The sequence below is a fragment of the Rhinolophus ferrumequinum genome, chromosome 3 (assembly GCF_004115265.2).
Source record: "Rhinolophus ferrumequinum isolate MPI-CBG mRhiFer1 chromosome 3, mRhiFer1_v1.p, whole genome shotgun sequence".
Lineage (NCBI taxonomy): Eukaryota > Metazoa > Chordata > Mammalia > Chiroptera > Rhinolophidae > Rhinolophus > Rhinolophus ferrumequinum.
Window position 1 is genome coordinate 80,461,113 of NC_046286.1, and position 25,763 is coordinate 80,486,875.

Sequence of the window (25,763 nt, forward strand, 5' to 3'; positions counted from 1 at the left end):
TATATATGTAAACATGGGGAACACCTTTCTGAGGTGACCTGCCATAGTAGAGAAGCTGGGGGTGTGTTTGGGCAGGTGATTGCAAAGGGAAGCTCTGCTGAGATCTGTAGTGCTAGTCCCTGAAAGTCGACAACAAAAAAAAATCACCCGTAATTTAGTATGTAGGGATCTCCCCTAATTTAAGAGTCATTCTTTGGGGGGAAAAATCATAAATTCATGTATGCATTCATTTTTCTTACGAAGTTCATGAAGATTCATTCAGCAGCCCTCATAGACAGAGCTGATAGCATATTGATAAACACCCCAATGTTAAGTAAAGACTATAGAAAGAAGGTGTACTTCATAAACCTCTCTCTCCTGATGATTATTTTTGCCATTATTGCAAATACTATCTTGCATTTGCATACAAGTTACAATTTTAAAAGCATCTACCCAAACCTGTGTTCTGTTATCATTACTCAAGCTTCCTTGTCAGCTCTCCTCCTGATTCTATACATGAGGAAATGGAGGTGCAGTAGACTCTGCGTAATCTCACTCCCCTGGGAAAGAGTGGAGCTAGGACTAGAGCCCAGGCCTTCCAGACATGCCATTCTTCCTGCCAGGCCACTTGGACTATTAAAATAGAATTCTAAAAGCGGGTTCTTGAGTTGACCATTTGTTAAAACAATGTTTGAAGGAGGGACGACCTCGATGGCATTGAGGGCTTTAACACTTGTGTAAGCACGAGAAAAATCAACCCTGCCAAAAAAGTGCTGTGCCCGTAGGTGACTGTAAGCTGAAAAGCTAAGCCCGCTGCGTGATTGCATTTTGAGTTATGCGTAATTTGCTAGAGTTAATGTTAGTGATGGCACGGGCCTGTGGAATCTGACAAGCAGCTCTCTAAACTCTAACACTCAATTTAACGCAAAACGAGAGTCCCTGCAGTCTTTCAAGAAAGAGCTGCACACGTTACATGAAATACTCCGCTATTTAACAGCCGTTTTTATCTGGCTAAATTTTCTTCTCACTTACTACTGTGATTGCAGCCTGCCCTCCAAGTCAAGTTTCTCTGCAGAAAGAAGATGGAGATACCATTAAAAAAAAAAAAAATCCCCCTTCCTTCCCTTTCCCTCCATTTGGCTCCTTCTTTGACTGTAACTCCTCTCCAGGGAGGACAAGGCTAGATGCAGCTCAGCCATGCAAGAGGCAGGTCAGAGTGAACTGTCTGCCTCCCTCACCCCCCTCCCCCGGGGAAGATGCGCTCAGCAGAGAAAACTACTGCTGTTCCTACCACATGCTGATTATAATTGCACCTGGAGTCCTATTCCAATATAAATGTCATTCAAATTAGCTCTCCTCTTCTATCCAAGAATTCTTGTAAGAACCCAGGAACAAGAGCTGCGCAGACTGCCAGCACATTAATCCAAACATGCCAAGGAGTCTAAATAAATCAAGTAACATCTCATTTAGGATAAGGTTTAATATCACGAGCCTGTAGCAGGCCACAATGTTTTGAATTTATTCCACATACCTAAAATATGTTTACAATAGGTTTTATTTTGCATGGGTTCTCAAGAGTGGCCTAGAGGTTCTTCACATTAGTGTCTTTGTATTTAAGCAGTCTTTCTTTGGCTATCCCAACACTCTTTGTCACTGTGAGGTGACACTGAGCATAATTGAAAGTCAAAGTTGAGAATTTACTGAAATTGGGCACCATGTTATGGGAAGGGATTGAAACCATGTTTATCTATTGTTTTGCTTAAAGCTAAATTTGAACAAGAGCAGTTAAGCTTTAGAAGATGTTTTCTTGTAAGAACATTCACATCATCAAAAGCGGAACCATTTACATTATCAGCTTACCCAGGACGCTTTCCTAGTGTTAATAAATTCATAGATGAGGTGTGAATTCCAAAGGGAAGCCTAGGCAGCCTGAATTACGTCTGTTATAACTGAACAGTTCACGGTTTTCCATTATAATGAGATTTTAAAGATATCATATGTCTACAAGACTATTTTGGTCTTTACCCCAATTTTTTTTTTTTTAGTAGAAAACATTAAATAGTTTTGGTACTAATCCTTTTGGTTTGAAAGGGAATAAAACTAATTTTTATTTTTTATCCACTTGTAAACATTTGTACTCACCTCTCACCTATCTATATGAGATCTTAATTATCAATTTGTATTCACTTCAGATGATACAAATAGACACCACAGGCACCTCTGAGAATCCTTGTGCACTGTGCTGAGATATCTGTCCCCTCTCTACTTGAGAAAAGTACTATCCTGAATGTAGAAGTTATCATTCCCACAAATACATTGTATTTCACTATATATTTATGAATTCAGAAACCGTGCATAATATTCATTGGCCAATTTTTGAACTCCATGTGAATATAAAACAACGTGCATAGTTCTGTGGCTTTTGTTTCCTTCCACGGTTATATTCTTCATATTTATCTATATTAGTACTACATGTAGCTCTAGCTCACTTATTATAAACATGGTACAGTCGTCTGTTGTTTTATATATACACAGAGGGTACCAAAAAATGTATATACATTTTAAGAAAGGGTAAAACTGCATTAAAAGTTTAATACTCAATATATACCAATAAAAGATGAATACAAGTCATGTTTGACTTCTGCAATTATAAGAGACACTCGAAGTGGTTACCATCAGTGTCCAGACACTTCTGATTACGGTGAACTACTGCTTGAGCAGCATTTTTGGCACCCCCGGTATATACAATATAACCCAACTAATCTATACATTCTTTTCTAGATGGGCATTTAAATTGTTTCTAATTGTTTATTTGTACAAACAATGTTGTGGAATAATTTTTCTGTAGTTGAAGTGGAAAAGAGGAATGTGGAAGTTTAGTGCATGGTGTGTGCTATACCAGAGCAAATGACAACATCAACACTTCAGCATTTATCCTGTGAAACAAATATTAATAACAGAATTTAAAGTATCAGGGTATGTGCATTCAATAAAAATATTTTGAGACACTAAATATCTAAAACATCTAATAAAAAATGAATAGCTGCAAATCATAAAATTACAAACTCTCCCTCCCACTATATTGACTTTGCTGCTTTCTGGGTGCGTAGTTACCTCCAGCCAGAATGCCCTTGGAATTGCCACTTCTGCCCTAGGCTGGCCCTGTAAGGACTGCAGTACCATCCTCCTGTATTTACGTGATATCTGGGGCTCTCACTACACACCTTGGCCACTGTCAGACTGACTCCATCCCAGAGGAGAGATGTGTCTTCTTCAGATGGCACGTCGGATCCTTGCTCAGCCTTTTATTTTTTTGGGGGGGGTTGGGGGCAGGATGGGTATGGGCGTGGGAGGTTGAGATGAGGAAGGGAATGTGAGATATTAAGAGGCAGGGGATTTCCAGGAGTGGTGAAGTAACCGGAAGGTTTGCTGTGAGGCGTCAGAGAGGAGAAAGGGGCCGGATAGGGGAAGCAGAGAGGGATTGCGGAGAAATCTACGAGAGATGAATTAAGCTGTGGAAGTCTGAAATACCAATATTTACACAAAATATATGCAAACCAATGTATGCCCGTACATTAAAATGGCTCCAATTACTAGAATAATGGAAAATTGAAAACTGGTTCTGCAATCATTAGGAATATAAACACATCTTCAACTTTACTAGATATTGCAGTATTTCTTTCCGAATTAGCTGTACCAATTCACATTCCCAACAGAAGTGGGAGAATTGCCCATTTTACCACATTCGAGTTAGTATTTGACCTTATCTGATTTTGTAACACTTGTGAGTCTGATGGGTTTGATACCATGTTTCATTTTCCTTTACAATTACACTTCCCTAATTATTAGCAGAGTGGTTGAGAACATGACCAGTACACTTTTTTATAATTTTTTAAATGAATTTTATTACAAAGGTAAATGATTTTAGATAATCATATTTAAAATGCAAAAAAAAAGCAAAAGAAGAAAGTAAAACTAACCCATTACCCACCACAGAAAGATACCTATTATTTTTTAATTTTTTTTAAATAGCTTTATTGAGGTATGTTTAAAATGCATGTTTAAAGTGTTCAGTTCGATATTTTGATATGTGTATGCACCAGCAAAGCTATCACCACAATCACAATAGTCAACTTACCCTTCACACCAAAAGGTTACTACTGCCTCTTAATAATTTATTTCTTTTCCTCTCCACTCTCCTCACCCACACTTCCTGGCAACTGTGGATCTCCTTGTCTAATTACTTTCACATTCCTCCATGTTGTTAGCATCTTCAATGGGTCATTTCTTTGTATCGAGCAGTATTCTGTTGGGTGGCAGTACCACTGTTTGTCCTTTTACCACTTGATGGACATTTGTGTGTTTCCAGTTACTGAGCTGATTGACCATTTAATCTTTTGTAGCACAAATATATAGAGATAGAAATAGATATAGAGGTAGCTATTCTCTATCTCTATGCAAAACATTCTCTGTCTCTATGCAAAACATTGAACATGAAATAATCCCTGCTATTAATTAGAGCTGGGACAATGCCTGGCATATATATATAGGTAGCAATAATGTGGTGAAAGAACGAGGTATTTGTTGGCAAATCTAAAAGCTAATTAGGAATACACAGCGAGCAGACCCAAGATGTTAAAGAACATAGAGCAGTTGAACTGAACTGAAATTAGTAATTTTCTTCTTTTACCCAAATGTCAGGAGGTCCCACACTGCTTCCTTGGAAGTCTTTCCTTCCCTTCAAAGCAACACATCACTCATCTTTCACTGAAAACAGTCTCTCCCTTTGTTTCTCTTTTGTTCCATCCTTCTCCCAACCACGGAGTTCAGAAACTTAATTATCTTTGAATTTCCCTGTCTTCATATCTGATTAGTTTCCAGGTTCTGGTAATTCCACTTCCTACATAACTGCCATTCCATTGCCCACGTCATGCTTTAGTGTAGTCTCTGCTCATCTCCTTCGTCAGCATGGTAGTCGTCTCCCCTCTTGCCTCTGACTCCCGTTTTCCCCTTTCGAATTCACACGGTCATCACATATTTTCCTAAAATGTAATTTTCACCATGCCACTTCGTTGCTCCCAGCTCACCCTTTGTTCCTCCCTGTGTGCAGACTACAAGTCAAAGTCCTCAGCTTAACTGAAGAAGCTCTGTGCTTTTCACCACCCGCTCCCTGACCTCTATGATGCAGAAGTGTTTAACTACTTGCAGGTACCTGAACACAAGTGTTGTATCCCACTCCTGGGCCTTTTAATAAACCTGTCTTCCCACCCTCTGGAACTCCTCACCAACTCTGACCAGGCAGACTGACTGAGAACTCAGTTTTGCAGTTTGCTTTTGTCCCTGCATGCACGTGCACAGACACTCACCCAAACCCAGCAAAGTGCATCACGTCTCATCAATGCTACCGAAGTCCATAGCATTGCCCTTCACTGTGCTGTCTTAATCTTCTTACTAGACTGTGAAGTCACCACAGTCACAGAGTGTGGAGGCCATGGAAATGTTATCTTTGAGTCTAATAACAGGAAAATGGCAGTGACCAAGGAGGTGTTCAATAAACATGTTGAGTGCTCAACAAATCTGAATAACTCAAATCTCGGTGCTCAATGCATATGAATAGATGAATGTATGACTTAAATATCTGATCAAGTTGTAGTTTTTAAGCCAAAATATGCTTAATGTCTTTCATTTGTTTTCAATCCTGTCATCACCACCTTAGTCAAAAACTATTCAACCTCTTGCCAGAATTGTTGCATCAACTTCCTAACCAGCCTATGTCAATAAATTCTCCCCCTTTTCTAAACCATGCTGATGCCAATGAACTAATCTCTCATGAGGACTGCTTCAATGGCATTTCACCCTGTCAGATTCCCTTCCCTGACTTTCAGAAAGTTCTAGCTATTCTAATAATCAGACTTTTTTTTATTCTCCAACACACATTCTCCATTCTCGTTAGCCTATTCTTCCTCCTTCCCTATGCCAAGCTATGTTCATTCCAGCTTGTGTTCCAGGTCTCAAGTTTATCCTCTCACCAGAATACCCTGTCCTCTCACCTCCATCTGTCTGAATTCTACTAATAATTTATATCTTGCTGAAGTTGCACCTGTGTAACCGAGCCATCTCTCCTGTGGACTCCTTTGGTGTTTCGCATCTATACTGTCCAGATTCTAACTGTATTGTAGACAGTCTTACAAATAGGTGAAATAACCCATTGCAAAATAATTTAAAGTGAATAGCAGTTACAGTGTAAGGGAATTCATATTCTTTCCGCCTATGCCACACTAGAATGTAAGCTCCACAAAAGCAGAGTATTTTTATCCATTTTGTTAATAAAAGAAAACTAAGGGTTTTAATTAAGGTATGAAATTGTCTACTACATGGTGGGGATTCAAAGAATCCTTACTTCAGGAGCAAAAAGAACATCTTTGAAGGAAATATGAACAAATTTGAGTGATTTCTGAATTTTAAACAATGTGGTACATTAGAATCAGTTTCTTAAGTAGAATCACAAGGCTATCAAATCACCATGTTCATTTTGTGTAAATTCAGAATTTTAGAACAGCTTCTGAAAAGTAGTGACTTCTATACCTGACAGTGTCAATTAGTGAATCCTATATTTTCTGGAATTTTTATGCATTAATGTAAGTTGATATTAACTTACGATAGTTCCAGTACAGGCCTAGCATAACAATGATGTGATAATATTCTAGCTCAGAATAAAAATATATGCAGGTTCTTGGATTCAGAGCAGTACAATGATCCCTATAGTTGCTATGGCTGTGGTCATTTACCACCTGACCCTAGATTATAGCGTTTTTAAAAGAAGAAAATCATAACGCTTTCAAAGCACTTAGCCCAGAATCTGACATGTAGTAGATATTTGTTAAATATTTGAACTTAAACCACTGGAGAACTTTTTTTTTTCCCCTGGGGATGAGAGGTGATTTAAGAAGGGTAGTGACTTAGTTATAGTTGCATTTGAGAAAAAAATAATGCTGATGATTGCCTGGAGGAGGATTTGCAGAAAATACAAAAAACAAACAAACAAAAACAACAACAACAAAAAAAAAACCAGGAAGCTATTTGTTCATTCATGGAGGTACAATTATAGAATATCTCCTTGTTAGGATATACTTAAAACTAATTGAACTGCTAACTTCTGTGTGATGAGCATAGCAGGTAGCAAAAAGTTTAGGTGAAGAATTATGAAGACTTAAGTAGCAATTAAGATGAAAAGGAGTATGTTAGAATCTATTTAGGCAGAAACACTGAGAGTATTTGAACTATGTTAAGATTGAGTCCTTGAGAATATCACCTAGCCTCCTGATTGGAGTGACCCATTTAATAGTATAGTTAGAGATAAGTGTATGAGTAGGTGTGAAAGGAATGATGATGAGTTTAACTGTGGACTTACAACATTGGAAGAGTCTGAAAGTTTTTTGTGCAGGTGACCAATATAGAATTGCAGATAAGTACTGATGCTTCGAAGAGATACGAGGACTGAGGGAGGGATGGATTTTGAATCCATCAACAATAAACAGTTGTTGAAAACCTAAATATGTGTGGAAATTCCCCAGAAGGGTGCTTACCTGGGTGAGATGAGATGAGGGCAGAGGCTGTAGATTGTGGACATAAAAGGTTAAGAGGACAAGAATGACACACAAAGAAGGCTGACAACTAATGGCCAGATGTGACGTCAAGAAACCAGGAAAGAGTAGTTGTATCAGTTAAAATGGTTTCAAGTGCAAGTAATAGAGAAGCTGACTCACCTAGCTTTAAACAATAAGGTAATTTATTTGTTCACATAACTAAAATTCCAGAGGTAGAATGGCCTCGGGAATGGTTGATGGAGAAGCTAGGTAACTTCATCAAGGAACCAGTTTCCTTTGTTTCCTTCTGCTCTGCCATTCACCCTAAGTCTGTTACTTCTCTGATGATAGAAATCAGGACTATATTTGCTCCCTCATTCACATCCAGCTGAAAAAGCAGTTTGACTCTGGAAGCGGTTCTAGAAGGGCAAAGAACTTAGCATGCCATCTCCAGCAAAACCCTCCTTGTATCCCAATGGCACAAATACAGTTACCTAATGATACCTGAAACAGTCATTAACTTGAGAGAGGAATTAGGCCTCCATTTCCTGGAGCTGAGGGTAGGTTTAGCTTTTCCTGAGATGCTGAACTTTGTTGGTGAAAGATGAATACTTGAACAAAAAATCAAAGTTCTTGAGGTAAAAAGAAATGGAAAATGGAGAATGTATAACCAGAAAGCAAGGACCACTACAGAAATGTTAAGTACATGGAGGAGGAAGACAGTTTAAAGAGTCATGAAGATTGTCAAATGCTAAAGAAGGGCCAAAGAGTTAAAGAAAGAAAGGAAAAAGCCCATTAGATTAGTAATTAGGAGATGACTCTAGCTAGACTCCACGGTACTGATTGACATGGAGAAAGGGTGACTGTGAGATAAGAAAGAGGATATGAAGCTTTGACTTAAGTTTAAAGATTCCGGGTTTTGAAAGGAAGAATAATGATAATAGAGCAACTAGAGGGGAAAAATAGTAAGAAGGGTATTTTTTTTTTCTCAATCATCAGTTAAATGTTTCAAAGTCCAATCAGCGGTTCCTAATCAGACTCTGATGATGGCTCTTCCGGTGACCAGTTCTATGAACTTAGTCTACTTGTCAAGCTCTCATCACTTTATTTAAAGGGAGAAAAAGAAAGTTTATACATATTGGTAAATTACAGAAATATTTTAAAGAAGAGAATAATCTTATTTATATGTTAGATGAGTGTGTCTAGAAGAGATCTCGAATATACCCCACTGAGGCTTCAAGAAATCATTTATCTGAAGACTGAAAATAGAATATTTTTGTAATTGTTAGCACAGTAACTATTCATAGAGTAGTAATCCAGGTAATACTACTGGTTGACCATTCCACACGCAACCTTACTTTTATATTTAGTGAACCTTGCTTTATAACAGGTAGAATATGAAGAACAAACTACCATAGAATGAGGTTAGTGTTCTTAAAATTAATGACATTATACCATTTCATTGTAAAGAAAGTTACACTGTTGGTATTTTTGTCAAGTTTACATGAACTGTGCAAGTGCTTGAAATTCAGAAAATTGAATGTTCCCCTTACATGGTAATGGTTGGAGCAAATCTAAGTTTTTGTGATATTTAAAAACATTTTGAATACACAGTGCAATATGTGCCTGATGTATTATAGAATTGTACATTTGAAACCTATATAATTTTATTAACCAATGTCACCACAACAAATTAATAAAAATTGCAAAAAGAAAGTGAGATAAGCAAAGAATTAGATTTTGAAAATTATTGATCAATTTCCTTTCATTAAAGCTAGAAAAATGAAATTATACTAAATTCTGAGATAAGTATAAATAAAATATACAAATTTAAAAATAAAACACATAAAAAAATAAAAACCTTTTTGGCAATGAGTTTCATGGGACAGTCGATCTCAAAACTTATATTTTATTGTCTAAACAGTAACATATTTCAGACTGAGGGGCAGCCATTCGTTTTCCCAGAGGAAGTTACAGGATGATTTTACTTTTGAAAACTAGAGAAGGTTAAAGATTGCAGGTGAGCCTAACTAAATATTCAATTTGCTTCATAATTTTTGCCAAGACTTTTGTTGTGAGGGTCGACCACAGGGCCTTATTCCACACCCCCAGCATTTGCAAACCACCAATCGTTTCCTAAGGGACCTTAACAGACGGAAGCATTGAATTCTCTGCAGTCAGTGTTGCCTACCACCTGGGAAAAAGACAGTCCTGAAATTGAATCCCAGCATATGCATTGTCATCCCTCCTGCCTGCCCCTCTGGTGCTACAGCAAATTAAAAGATTTCTAAGGCTCGGCCTTGCCTCCCAGCTGCCAGCCCCTGGTAGACATGAGGGAGCCAGAAGGGACCAGGTGGAGCAGTTTTGAGTTGCACTAAACACACAGTGCAAGGAGGTTGGCTGTAACTTCCCAATGAATATTTATACCAGCCCCATTTCTCATCTTGCGCTTTGGCACAGATCAGAGTGCTGAGCTCCTGCCGAATTCAAGGGCCCTGCATTGTATTTGGACCTGCTCCGTGAAGTATTATGCCAGATGAGAAATGGGCCCCAGGTTCCTATCACTAAGATGGCTGGTTGAATTCTTTTTTTTTTTTTTTCTAAATGGAGACTATCATGTTATAGTGTCACAAGGATGGGACAATGGGGGAGTTCCCTGACGTCTCCTGGCATTTCTGTTCATGAATTGCGCACAGCCTCAACCACTGCTTCCTACGGAGTGGAACTTTAATTGCTGGTATCAAGAGCCACATAATGCTCTGCGTTGTGTATCACTGCATTTTCTTCATCTTTTTCTTGGAGGCTTTATTTTTGTTTGCTAAGGTCAGGCACTTATCACAGGGCTCTCTCATCACATTTCACATTCTGATCCCTCATGGCAGGTGCTAACTTCCTTGCACTCAAAGTGAATGGGTTGAATAACCTCATAAAGATACAGAATGTCTTGGCATAGAAAGGAAGGGAGTACAGAATGCTGGTCTATGGAAGACTCTCAGTGTTATTTACTGAGCCCTGTAAACTGAGACGATATTTGGAAAACCATCTACACACAAACCCATTAACTTTTTCTAGGTAGTAGACCATAGACTTATATTCATGTTCCTGATTTCCATTCCATATTATTATCTAATAAAGTACATATGTGTATTTTATCATCAAATTTCTTTCAAAAATCATTTTTTTCATTGTTTTTTTTTTAAATTCTACTAAAGCATAGTTGGCATATATTATTGTATTCATTTCAGGTGTACAACATAATGATTCGACATTTATATACCTTAAAATGTGATTACCACAATAAGACTAGTAACCATCTATCACTGTGCAAAGTTACGATGATATTGTTGACTATATTCTCTGTGTTGTACACTACATCCCTGTGGCTTATTTATTTTACATCTGGAAGTTTGTCCCTCTTACTCCCTTCCACTTTTTCACCCATCTACCAACCCCACGCCTCACTGGCAACCATCAGTTTGTTCTCTGTATCTGAGTCTGTTTCTGTTTTGTTTCTTCATTTCTTTTAGTGTTTTGTTTTGTTTTGTTTTTTAGATCCTTATGTAAGTGAAATTATATGGTATTTGTCCTTCTCTGACTATTTCACTTATGATAGTATCATTTAGGTCCACAGATGTTTCAAATAGCAAGATTCATTCTTTTTTATGTCTTGGTAATATGCCATCATATATATATCCCAAAGTGGACAAGTGGACACTTTGGTCAATGTTGCTCAAGCAGTAGTTTACCATAATCAGAAGAGACTGAATGCTGTTGGTAACCACTTGGAGCGCCTCTTATAATTGCAGAAGTCAAACGTGACTTGTATTCATCTTTTGTTACCAGTATATATTGAGTATTACAATTTTAATACAGTTTTCCTTTCTTATATTCTCTGTATATTCTCAAATCTTCTTTATCCATTCATCTACTTACATGGATGGATAACTAGGTTGCTTTCACATATTGGCTATTATAAGTAGTGCTACAGTGAACATAGGGGTGCATGTATCTTTTTGAATCAGTGTTTTTGTTTTTGTTTTCTTTGGATAAATTACCAGAACTGGAATTTCTGGGTTATATGGAAGTTCTATTTGTAATTTTTTGATGAACCTCCATACTGTCTTCCATAGTGGCTGTACCAATTTATAGTTCCACGAAGAGTGCACAAGGATTCCCTTTTCTCTACATTCTCATCAACAGTTGTTATTTGTTGACTTTTTGATAATACCCATTCTAACTGGTGTGAGGTGATAACTCTTTGTGGTTTTGATTTGCATTTCCCTGATGATTAATGATGTTGAGCATCTTTTCATATGATATTTAAGGCCAGTGTTTCCTTATAGTTTTTTTTTGGTCTGGATTTTCTATCCATTGATGCATGTGGGGTATTAAAATCCCCTAATATCATTGTAATAATGTCAATTTCTCCCTTTATGTCTGTTAGTATTTGCTTTATATATTTAGGTGTTCCTATGTTAGATGCATAGATATTTATGAATATTATATCCTCTTCTTTGATTGACCCCTTGATCAATGTAATGCCTCTCTTTGTCTCTTTTTATAGTCTTTGTTTTAAAATCCAGTTTGTCTGATATGAATATTGCTACCCCAGCTTTCTTTTCATTTTCATTTGAGTGGAATATCTTTTCTATCGCTTCACTTTTAGTATATGTATCTTTCAATCTGAAGTCTCTTGTACTCAGCATATAGATGGGTATTGGTTTTTTGTTTTGTTTTGTTTTTGTGCTTTATCCATTCAGCCATCCTATGTTTTATTTGTTAGAGAATTTAGTCTGTTTATATTTAAAGTAATTACTGATAGGAATGTTATTTTTGCCATTTTGTTAATTGGCTTTTGATTGTTTTTCCAATTCTTCTCTGTCCTCCCCTTTTTTGCTTTCTTCAGTGTTTTCCTTTCTCTTTATTTTTTGTGTATCTTTTGTAGGTTTTTGGTTTGTGGTTACCATGACGTTCATATATATTGATCTATATCTGTAACAGTGTATCTTAAGCTGATAGGTATTTTAAGTTTGAATACTTTCCAAAAGTGTATTTTTGTTCCTCCCTATACGCTTTGTTTTGACATCATGTTTTAGATTTTTTTTTTTGTTTTTTTTGTGTCCCCTAACCATGAAAACCAGTAATAGTTGATTTTGCTACTTTTGTTTTTTAACCTTGATATTAGTTTTCTAAATGGCTGATTCAATGTGTTTGTCCTTACCAGTGAAAATTTTTCTTTCATATATTTTCTTATTTCTGGTTATGGCTTTTGTTTTCTGCTTGAAGAAGATCCTTTAACATTTCTTGTAAAGTCAATTTTGTGGTGATGAACTGCTTCAGATTTTGCTTGTCTAGAAAACTTCTATCTCTCTCTCAATTATGAATGATAACTTTGCTGGGTAGAATATTCTAGGTATTAAGTTCCTTTCTTTCAACATTTGAAATATATCTTGCCACTACCTTCTGGCCTATAAATTTTCTGCTTAGGAATTGGCTGATAGTTTTATGGGGTTTCCCTAGTGTGTGACTAGTTGTTTTACCTCTTGCTGCTTTATCTTTAACTTTTGCTGTTTTAATTACAATATATCTTGGTGTGAGTCTCTTTGGGTTCATCATATTTGGAACTCTCTGTGCTTCCTGGACTTGCATGTCTGCTTCCTTCCCTTGATTAGGAAAGTTTTCAGCCATTATTTCTTCAAATAGCTTTCTGTCTCCTTCTCTCTCCCTTCTCCTTCTGGGATCCCTATATCGTGATGTTGTTTCAGAGCTCCCTTAAACTGTCCTTTTTTTTTTTTCTAATTCCTTTTTCTTTTTGCTGTTCTGATTGGGTGATTTCCACTTTTCTGTCTTCCAGGTTGCTGATTCATTCTTCTGTGTGATCTAATCCCATAATGATTTTCTATAGTGTTGTGGGTTGTTGTTTTTTTTTTTTTTTTTTTCACTTTAGTTATTATGTTCTTCATCCATGATTGGCTCTTTATTATATTTTATAACTCTTTGTTGAGATTCCCCCTGAGTTCCTGTATTCTACTGTCAAGTTCAATAAGCATTTTTTATAACTGTTACGTTGCATTCTTTATAAGGCAAATTATCTCTGTTTCATTGGGGGGGGGCTATTTTTTGGTGGGGTTTTTTCTTGTTCTTTTATTTTGAACACATTCCTCTGCTTTCTTTTTTTGTTTGACTTTCTCTGTTTGGTTATCTGCATTAAATGAAACAACTGTCTCTCAAAATTGTGAAAAGGTGGTCTTGTGTAGAAATGACCTCTATGTGGACGGTGTGTGCCAGCTCGTTTTGGCAGGCCATCTGGAGCCACACAGGTGTGTGTTGTGCCTGTGGTGCCTGGAAGGCTGGCTGCTCAGGGCTGCAGAAGATACTGGCTGAGGTAGGTTAGAGCATGGGGTTTCAGAGGCAATCTGGGGGTTCTGCTCTTTGGGACTAAAATGGGCCTGAGGTAGAATAGCCTGGTGTGCATATTTGGTGGTGCCTTGATGGTTTTGCTGTCTGGGGCCAGAACAGGCTCAGAGTGGTGCTGTATGGAACATGCTATGGCAGCCCTGCAGGTCAGCTAGAGCTCCTGGACTGAGCTCCAGCCTGAGCTATTTAGGTGGAGAAAGAAACTTAAGCAATGTTATTCAGTCCAACAAAATGGTATTTAGGGAGAACACATGAAAAGTTGTTTACTTGGATTCCAACTGCAATGTATAGTATAGCTGGGAGGAAGCAGGGCTCTAAAGCATCACATGGGACAAAGACTTAGGGGTTTAGTTGGCTGGGTGTCACTGTGAGTTAGTACTGTAATATATCTGCTAATAAAACTAATGTACTCTTCAGGCTATTCTGATGTGTCCAGAGTGAGAATTGTAATAGCCCTGCTATATTTGTACATTAACTGCAAGACCGTGGGTCCCACAGTTTGAGAAAAAGCCTGGAATTTCCTCAGAAGAGAACACTAAGAAGATAACATAGTTTGAAATGGCCTAAGTGAACTGAAGGAACTGGAGATGCTTCACCTAGAAGAGAAAGGTTCTGGGTGAGGACAGTCCTCTTTGACGTTGGAAGGGCAGTTATGTGAAAGAAGGCTTGGACTTGACCCATGTCAATTGGTGATATTTCTTATAGGACTAAAGTTCTCTGGATACCTTGTACAGACAACTTCCTAATAATAAGAGTGATCTGAAAGTTAACTGGGCTGCCTCTGAAGAAAAGTATTTTCTTGAAACTAAACATGCAAATAGACAAATCAGACATTTATTGATAGTGTTGCAGAAGCAATTGTATTAATAGCTAACATTTATTAAGATATACTGTATGCCAGATGCTGTGCAATCTGTGTGTGTGATCTTATTTAATTTACACAGTAGCCCTCCAGTGGATATTACCTCCATAGTTGAGCCTAAGGTCCAGTGACTGACAAATGATAGAGGTGAAGTTTAAAGCCCAGGTTTGGGTGTACAGTACAGACTCTTAACACTGCACTTACAGCCTCAAGCATGAAATGGTACTTTTGCAGTTGAAGACATTGAATGTCCCTTCAGATCCTGAAATTCCATCACTTGAATAGGTTACCAACTTTATTTTTTACATTATGTCAATATTTTGCCTTTTTAATTCAAGTATTCTAGTATTTTTAGTTTTTAGTATTAAAAAATCCTCATTCTTTCTTCCAGTAAAATGTTTCATCCTCACTGGTAGAGGTTTTTTTAGAAAAAGAATCGATGTATTTCTTGGTATCATCAATGACATTAGATCTTTTGATTGTGGCCTTATGGCCTCACTCTACTTTCTAGAGGAAAATAATTTCCTGCTTCATTAACTGTGGTATAACTGATCTAACAGAAACTTGAGTCCTGTATTATTCAAATAATGCTTAGAGAATTCATTGGCTTTTTTTTTTCTGTTTTCAAATTAAGGGGAGCCTTTGACAACCTAAATTGAGAGAAAAACTTCTGTTTTTAAAAATTACTCACTCACGTTTCTTCGATGGGGAGACCATGTTTTATCTGAATGATTTGTTAAGTTATAGTGAAGAAAGGGCTGGAGTTGCAGGTCTCAAGTCAAGAGTCATAAGCCTTGGAACGGAAGGACAGTGCAAGCATCCAAAGAACAGTGTGTTCAGGGCTTTATTTACTATTACTCCAGGACCTGAGGTCACCCTGGCAGACGGGTCACTTGCACTGCAAGCATTCATGCTTGCCTCAGGGACTGGCAAATTGCAAGAACAGCTCCCATTATTCATGGACTACTTCCCCAATCCTTCTTGTTAGGGGTCTTCTTCCTCCTACATTTTCTTTTCTCTGTGGCAGAACTCAGTTCTGACCAGGTCTGGGGAAATGGACTAGTGAGGGCCTCTCTGGGGCTGTCTGTCCATCTCTCGGTGACATACGCACTGTGCAGTAGAGGAGATCCACGTCTCCCAACCTTACTGCCAGAGGAGAAACTGGCTCAGATCTGTAGTTATGACAAGGGTTTCTTGGATCCTAATCTGGAATGTGTTGGTTTAAGATGGCCTGGCATTGTTACCGGATGTTTGTAAAAGGCCAGTGTTTTTTCCAGAGACTTAGAACTGGTGCTCAGTGATGACATGACCACGGCTTTCATCTGATCTAAGTTGACCAGGTCACTCTATTATCTTTCTTCTCCCCAAAATGGCTCTCTATACTCATACAGATCACCTTCCTTCCCTTCCCCCACACATATCTACCTACATCACTCATTGGGAGATCTGACCCTGTACATACAGAATGAAAAGTTCCACATACATTCTTATCAGAGAACTAAGCCTTGTCTCTCTCCACCTATGCCCTTGCTCTCCCACCAGCCTGCAAGCTCTTTAAAGATTCCTCATGCATTCCTAGAACTCTCCCTAGAACACAGTAGATGCTCAGTGCACAAATGTAAAGCTTCCTCTTTCTTGGGTTTGAAGAGGATATTTCAGTTCATTAGAAATAAATTCCATCTGTGCTATAGAAGAAGCTCTAGACTACATTTGACTCCAAGTAACTCAAATCATTTCATCTATATTTTTCCCATTCCTACTTTATGATTTGTTCATTAGCAACCACAAAGCACTCTGCACAATTCTAGGTGTAGGAGAAAAAAAACAATGAAAAAAATAGAAAATAATCCCTGCCCTAACAGTGCTTGCATTTTCATTATTTAAGTAGAAGCTGATGTTGTTGCTCCTACTTTTCAGCCAAGGAGAAGGAAGGCTTACATTACATAGAAAAGGAAGTCGTGAGTAAAGCAAATGCCTGAACTTTTGCCCTTAAACTCATTCTGATGGTCAAAATGAAAACTGGCTAATTAGATGGACTGAGAACCTGGGACAACCGGGCATGAATACATACCACCTAGTTTATACAAAGAGGAAAAGCAGGCATGAGAGTGAGCATTTTTGGAAGTCCAGGTCGCTGTTGCATTTCTTGGGTCAGGAAGAACTGATGGAATCTCAGCCTGTAAATAAACAGGCTATGACTCATTACCAGGATTTGCGCAGAAGGAATTATGGTTTCTGACTTAAAAATACTCTCTAAATGCACAAATGTAAAGCTTGTTCTTCCTGGAGTTTGAAGATGATTTTTCAGTTTGTTAGAAATATGTTTCATCTGTGCTACAGAAGAATAGCAGAAAAGAACCAAGAAACTAGTTGCATGCGACCTGCAATTCTGCCTTATTTTCTCTATTTTAGTGAGATTTTGTGTTTATGGATAAGTTCATACTTTAAATTGTCCAGATACCAGTAGATGTTAGTATTTATATGGCCTAATGCCATAAAGACCACTCTAAGAAAGTTGAAGGAGATATCTTGGGAGGAAAAGAGAGTCACCTTTAAATATAGTATTTGGCAGAGAAGATGTTTGTATTGACTTTAGCAATTTTTGAAAACCATTCATAATGTTATATTGCAGGGATATGCATTCCTGATTTGTGGTTTCACAGAGTAAAAGAATAAACGTCATTTTTTTAAATGGGAAATATAAGATATGTAATAGAAAGATAGAATATACAATGTATGGGCTCTGGTATTAGATAAACAGGAGTTCAAATTCTGGTGTTGGTCATTCTACTTACATGCTATGTGTCCTCTCTGAGACTCAATTTCTTTATCTTTAAATTATGGAAAATAATATGGAATTCAATGTGTTATTGTAAAGATTAATGGAGATAATATATATGAAGCACCAAACATAGAATGTATCATACAATACATACTGATAAAAGCTGGTACTTATTAATCATTTTCTGCTGCTGAACTCTAAGAAAAATTTTATATTCAGTATTTTGTATAAATTATATTCAAAAAGTATCTGAGGTTTCAGAGTTAATTACAAAACATCCAAAAGGCAGTGCTATATAGTTAGCTCATAGGAATAATGATATCTGTTCTCCAAAGCCTCTTTTAATTATAAAAAATATCAACTCTCTATGCCAGAGTGAGACTGAATAGTCCAACCTCCAAACTCTGGAACCACCACTGTTTTGAAATTTCACTATTTGAACTGGAGAGACACTGACTAAAGTGTTTAGGTATTTTTGGTTCATGTTTTTAATTAGTATTGGCAAGGCTCTTGTACCTAAAACTTTGGTAAATTCACTCATTATCTCTGTTAATTTTTTTTAAAATGTACAGATTTCTCAGAAGTTTTTACATACCTATGTTATCTGTGAATTAACGAAATTTTTCTTTCTTTCTAAACATTACCTCTTTTATTTACTTATTTTTGTCTTTTGTACTGGCTAAGATTGCCAGTAAAGTGTTGTGTTGAAGTGGGGAAAAAAGATATCCTTGTCTTGGTTCTGATCTTAGGGAGAAATAGTCAATATTTCATCATTAAATATGACATAATCTATAGATATTTCAAGAATGGTCTTTATCAGATAGGGGAACAATATTATTTTCCTAGTTTGCTGAGAGTTTGTGTCATGAATGGATGACTAATATTTTCAAATGTGTTTTAAACCCATTGAAAAAGTATTTTGTTAATTATTAAATTACAGAAATTGATTTTCAAGTGTTAAATCAACCTTACATTCTTGGGATAAAGCACACTTGGTCATGATATATCATCTTTTTTATTACTAGATTTCATTTGATAATGTTGTTAGTTTGTTTTTTCTTTATCTATGTTCATGAGAAATATAGGTTCATAATTTTCTTTTCTTAATACTGTCCTTGGCAGATTTTGGATCAGGTGTAATTCTGGTCTTGTACAATGGGGTGAAAAATGTCCCCTCCTCTTTTTTTTGAAAGAATTTATAAAAGTTTGTTGCTATTTTTCCTTAAATGTTGCTGGCATTCACTAATGAACCATATGACTGTGGAGCTTTTTTAAAGTGTTTAATTATAATTTAATTTCTTTAATTTAGATTTTCTGTTTTCTGATCAGTCAGTTTTTATGAATTTTGTCTTTCAAGAAATTCACTGATTTCATCTAAGTTATTATTTGGCATTGGGTTATTCATAAACGTTCTTTTATTATCTTTTTAAATATCTTTAATATCTAATGATCATCTTCTAAATTTGTAAATTGTCTCTATTGTTCATAGGTTTTCTATTTAAGAGATTTCTGCTCTTTACTGTTTCCTTCCTTCTACTTTAGGTTTAATTTGCTTTTCTTTCACTGGTTTTTTAAGGGGGAAACTTAGATGACACATTTGAAACCCTTCTCCTTTACTAATATAGCCACTTAAATATGTAAATTTCTCACTAACCACTGCTTTATGTGCATTCCTCAAATTTTGATTTGATTTTTTTTTCTATTTTTAGAGAAGTGTAGGATTCACAACAAAATTGAGAGGAAAGGACAGAGATTTTTCATATACCCCTTGCTCCCCCCGCCCACATGCATAGCCTCCTCCGTTATCAGCATCACTCACCTGAATCGCACATTTGTTACCAAGTATGAACCTACATTGAGACATCATAATATCCCAAGGTTCATAGTTTACCTTAGAGTTAACTCTTGGTGGTATACATTCTATGGGTTTGGACAAATATATGATGATATGTATCCTTCATTATAATATCAAGCAGAGTATTTTCACTGTCCTAAAAATTCCTTGTCCTTTGATTATTCATCCCTTCTCCATCCTCAGCCCTGGCAACCGCTGATCTTTTTTATTTTCTCCTCAGTTTTACTTTTTTCCAGAATTCCATATCGTTGGAGTCATATGGTATGTAACCTTTTCCAGGCTTCTTTCACTTAGTAATATGCACTTGGCTCCTCCATGACTTTTCATGGCTTGATAGGTAATTTCTTTTTAGTGCTGAATCATAGTCCATTGTCTGGATGTACCAGAATTTATCTGTTCACTTACTGAAGATAATCTTGGTTGCTTACTAGTTTTGACAGTTATGCATAAAGCTGCTGTAAACATCTGTGTGTAGGTTTTTCTGTAGATATAAATTTTCAACTCCTTCCAGTAAATATCAAGGAGCATGATTGCTGGATAAGAATATGTTTAGTTTTATAAGAAACCACCAAACTTCCTTCCAAAGTGACTGTTCCATTTTCCATTCTCAGAGTTCCTGTTGCTCCATATTCTTGCCAGTATTTGATGTTGTCAGTGTCCCAGATTTTGGCCATCGCAATAGGTAGTGAAGTGGTATCTCATTCTTGTTTTAATTTTCATTTACCTGATGACATATGATGTGGAGCATGTCTACATATGCTTATTTGCTATGTGCATATCTTCTTTGGGGAGGTGTCTGTTGAGGTCTTTGGCCCATGTTTTAAGTGGGTTGTTTGTTTTCTTATTGCTGAGTTTTAAGAGTTCTTTGTATATTTTGGACAGCAGTCCTTTGTATGTCTTTTACAAATATTTTCTTCCAGCCCGTGGTTTTTCTTCTAATTCCCTTCACGTTGTCTTTCTCAGAGCAGATGTTTTTAATTTTAATGAAGTCCACCTTATCAATTTTTATTTCATGGATCATATCTTTCGTTTTGTACCTAAAATACAAAAGTCATATCCAAAGTCATCTGGGTTTTCTCCTATGTTATCTTCTAGGATTTTAGTAATTTTTTGCTTGACATTTAGGTCTGTGATAAATTTTGAATTTTTTTTGTGTGTGTGATGATTATAAGGTCTATGTCTATAGGTCTATATATTAGGTCTATATAAGGTCTATATATTTTTTGGCATGTGGATGTCCAGATGTCCCAGCACCATTTGTTGGAAAGAGTATCTTTGCTCCACTGTATTGCTTTTGCTTCTTCATCAAAGATCTGTGGACTATATATGATTTGATGTGTTTTCCTTATTATTTTGCCCTAAATATTTTCTACATTAAATTTTGATTTTTTTCTTTGGCTCATAGGTTGAGAAGTATGGTGTTTAATTTTCAAATATTATAGATAATTTTTTGTATCTTATTAATATCACTTTCTAACTTAATTCATTGTGGCCAGATATTGCAATCTATAAGATTTAATTTAAAATCTAATGATACTTATGTCCCATCATATAGTTCTTTTCATAGACATTCATGTGCACTTGAAAATAATGTGCATTCAATAATTATTGGGTATTAGTGTACTACAACTGACAATTATGTCACATTGGTGATATTTATGTATTTTTTAATATTCTTCTGTATTTTTTAAATTTATTTTTTTGTCTAATTTTTGTCTAATTTGGCAGCTACTTTCTTTAAAAATTGTGTAGTTTTGCTTCATGTATTTTGAAACTCAGCTAGTAGGTTCACAAACATTTAAGATTAATATGTCTTCCTGAAGAATTTATCTTTTTTTTCATTTTTCTATTTCACTCCTTATATCTGCTGATACTTTTCTTCTTGAGGCTTATTTTGTGAGATATTATTATAGCCCAAACATTTATCTTATGTTTATTATCTGCATGTTATATCATTTTCCATTCTTTACCCTGAACCTATTTGGGCCTTGTCACTGTTCAGGCTCCGAGCAAGCAGACTCTGAGATAGAGATGGTGCCTCCTGTATTGGGTTGTACTTTCAGTAGTAATAACTTTAGGGAGAATGAAGGAACCATGTTTGGACTGAGAGACAATGATCTTTAGTACAATTGCAACAAAGGCCTCAGATGATCTTATGGGCGCTCTAGACTCAAGAGACTTTGATGGTAGGGAGAGTAGTCTCTATACCCCTTCATTGACTAGTCAATAGATGAGGGCTACACCCAGAAAGGGTGTGATCTTGGGTAGAGTTATTAATTTAGTTGAGGGAAAGTCCTGGAAAGGAATTCAGTTGAATGCTGCCAGTTGGTAATGCTCCCCACAGCTATAGAAAAGAATTTTTCAGTGCAAGAGCTGGGTATCTGGGCAGGACACCATAGTCTCATAGTGTGCTTGTATTTAAAATCCTTCTCTTATAGACTCCTAAAAGATGGGTCTTAGTTATTTAATCCAATATGACAATCACTATCTTTAGCTTTTCATTGGAGAGTCCATTGATATTTAGTGTAGTCATTGATATGTTGGGTTTGAGTATGCTATGTTACTATGTGTTTTCTATTTTTCACACATGTTCTCTCTCTCTCTCTCTCTCTCTCTCTCTCTCTCTCTCTCTCTCTCTCTCTCTCTCTCCCCCCCCCCCACCTCACTCCCTCCTGTTCTTCCTTGCTCTCTCCTTCTCTCCTTCTTTCTTTCCTTCTTTCCTTCCTTCCTTCCTTCCTTCCTTCCTTCCTTCCTTCCTTCCTTCCTTCCTTCCGTCCTTCCTTCCTTCCTTCCTTCCTTCTCTGTTCCTGGTTTCTTTGGGGTAAATAACATTTAAAAAAATGTTTCAATTATTCTGTTGACACTTTTATACTTGTTTGTATTTTTTCTTATTAATATTTAATAGTAGGTATTACTTGACATATCCTAAATTTACTTTTTATTCAAGTTTATTATAACACCTCATGTCAAATGAAAGAATCTTAAAAGAATATAATTGTGCTGTTGTCATTTATATTACTTCTGTACCATGTTATAAATTACACAATACAATGGTCTTAATTTTTTTGCTTCATTTGGCTGTCTTTCTTGAATTACGATTAAAAAACAATCTATGTATTTACCTTTCTGTCACTTTGTATTTCTTCCTGTAGGTCTGAGTTTCTATCTAGTTACAAATAACAAACAAATTATGAGGCTTAACTACTATGGAAGATTATTTATTTATTTATTTATTTATTTATTTATTTATTTATTTTTAATGGACTGGCAGGTTCACATAGATAGCCAAAAAGTCTTAGCTACTGGTTTCAATTCTTATTATTGTGAGATCACACATATGCTCAGTAGAATAATATTTGAAGTTTATTAAGAAATCACTGCTGAAATTTTAATCTTTGTTCTGCTACTTCCTGCTGTAATAGGTCTATGGAAATGCAGGACCTAGCAAGTCCTCATCCTCTTGTTGGAGGTGGTGATACTCCTGGTAGCTCCAAACTGGAGAAAGCTAATCTCAGCAGCACATCAGTCACCACAAATGGGACAGGAGGTAAGTGTACAACCTTGAAGACACCCAGAAGCACATCGTAATATTTGCTGCAATTTCACATTAGGGATCTGCTAATAAATGAATATCTAATTAGCAGTAATATAATCAGCATTATATGCAAGGAATGTATAGTTAATGGATTATTTGTTGTGCTGTCCATTTTCTTGAATTTTTTTCTTCTTCTCTAAAACTGTAAACATTCAGAAAGAATAGCCCTGAGCAACATTTTGAAGACCTGTAGTGAGGCTTCCTTTTTGTATTTGCCCTTGTAAATATTCTAAAAAATATGTAGAAAATGTGGCCAAAGGATTAGTACTGGATCTTAAAAAAAAGAGAGAGAGAGATAGAGAGAAAATGAAGAAAAAGAAAAATAAGAAGGAAAGAAATTATCCTATCTTTTGGTTTTATTTTGAGTTATGAGAGAGAGAAAGCCCACCCCAAATTTCTTCTTAAAAATTTTTTTCTTAAAAATAATTTTGGGAAATATATATATATCTGCTGCAATTTTCTTTTCAAAGAGAATAATATCTAACATGTATTTTAAATAGGAATTGAATATTTTTTCCAGATACCTTCTCATTTGATTAGCCCTTAACTATTCCATAGAATATTGCAACAATAACAGTTTTTTCAAATATTCTGCCCTATTGCTTTTATAAAATGCATTCAACCTGTCTGAAAATATGACCTAATTTTTGCATCAGAATATATAAACAATATACAAATAAACATATATATATATATATATATATATATATATATATATATATATATTCCTGGTAGCTCCAAACTGGAGAAAGCTAATCTCAGCAGCACATCTGTCACCACAAATGGGACTGATGTGCATATACACACACATGAATTTAAATCACTCACAATCATTTTAAAGATTTGCAGATCTAGTGTTTTAGTCAATACGTGAGAGCATATATGGAATTTGTTTTAATTTATAAACTATTTATCTTACTAGATATGAGCGTTTGCCACATCATATTTTCTTTGAAATTTTCAATATGTATTTATGAAACTGATACACCTCTTTCCATTTATTTTAGAATAACCATGCAGTCTAAAACTTTCTTTGTAAAGTTGTGTGCATTGCAACTTGCCTGTATTTAATAATGTTTTACACCAAACCCTTTGTAGATTAACATTTTCCTTGTTTATAATGTTTATTTGTCTCTAAACATGCATCTATAGTTTCAGCTAATTAATTATAGGATTGCAAATTTATAAGACTGTTCAGTGATGACTTCTGGAGTAAGAACATTAATATTTAAACTTTAGCTTGGTACAAATAAGATTTTTACAAAACCCATGCACTCTGGAATCAGACCTGAGAGTTCACTTATTATCATGTGTGTATATTTAACTGAACTAAAACAGACCTGATAAACTAAAATGTAAAAGTCATACTGTGCAGTTATAATTTTGGCAAAAAAGGTCAGAAACCAGTACATGCATTGGAGACTATTCTTGTACACGGAGCAGGAATTCAGACAATGAACCCTTATACCGTTCCTGTTCTCAGGGGACAACATGACTGTTTTAAACACTGCAGACTGGTTGCTGAGTTGCAACACCCCCTCTTCCGCAACAAGTATGAGAGATGATGGTACACTGCATGTGTTTGGCTGTGTGGATTTGCCCTTCTGGTTTGCTTTCTGTTGCTATTTCTATGTTTGCACCCTCTTTTCTGTGTTCAGTACTTGTACAGAAAAAGGAGAAATGAACATGCCTTTTAGTTGTTTATTGATAACAGCTGGCTATGTTTTTCATATCAACCAGTATCCTCATCTTAGATTCCTTGAATCAGTAGTACTCTGTTCTTAGATTCTTTTCATAATTTTACAAAATTGTTTTTCCAACTATATACCAATTTATTAAGTGGTTAATTGAGCACAGCAGTCATGTCAATCAGAACATTTGAAGTAAATTGTACATACAAATTCAATTATCTTTATAACCTTTAGACTTTCATATTTTAAATTAATTTCTTAACACGGGAAGACATACTTGCTATTTTACAGACTGTCTTAAATATTCCAATTAAAGTTCTTAAAATAGCATTAAGATTCAAAATCCCATCATTTAAAACATTATAAATGGTAAAAAATATATATTTAAAATTATAAATTAATATTGTCTTTTAAAATGTTTTGAACTGTAGATATTTACTATGTTCATATATATATATATATAAACAAACTTTTCCTAAATCAAAAATTAATATGCTATCGAAATTTAAAAATAGAAACATAACACTATGGCGGAACCACCCAATTTTTAGATTAAATAGGCCCTCACTGCCTACTGGAAATATTCATTACAAACAAGCAGTTAGGCAAGGCACAGTTTGGCTGGACCTTGCTGTATCTCAGATTATATTAGAATACTGGGGATGCCAAAAAAATATATACACATTTTAGGAGATGTCATCTGTGCTCAAGTAATTCATCGTAATCAGAAGTGTCTGGACGCTGATGGTAACCACTTTGAGTACCTCTTGTAATTACAAAAGTCAAACGTGACTTGTATTCATCTTTTGCTTTTGGTATATATTGAGTATTACAGTTAATACAGCTTTTTCCTTTCTTAAAATGTGTATACATTTTTTTGGCACTCTCTGTAATGACCAATGAATGAAGAAAATTCCATTATGTCCATTACTTTGTTTTTAAAGTTTTAGTTTCAATTTTTTTTTCAATTCCACACTTAAAATATTTGTATACTTT

General features: G+C 35.8%; 1 protein-coding gene across 12 annotated transcripts in view; it reads left to right on the forward strand.

The window, feature by feature from the left end:
- Positions 1-25,763, forward strand: part of EYA4 (EYA transcriptional coactivator and phosphatase 4) — a 251,405-nt gene that overhangs the window by 164,856 nt on the left and 60,786 nt on the right. For 7 of the 12 annotated variants that reach the window (XM_033103195.1, XM_033103191.1, XM_033103193.1 and 4 more), the window contains 2 exons: positions 22,904-23,028; positions 24,560-24,628. In XM_033103195.1, the coding sequence (XP_032959086.1) occupies positions 22,904-23,028; positions 24,560-24,628 (194 nt within the window). The remainder of the gene's footprint in view (positions 1-22,903; positions 23,029-24,559; positions 24,629-25,763) is intronic. The other 5 variants (XM_033103202.1, XM_033103201.1, XM_033103203.1 and 2 more) reach the window with 1 other exon arrangement.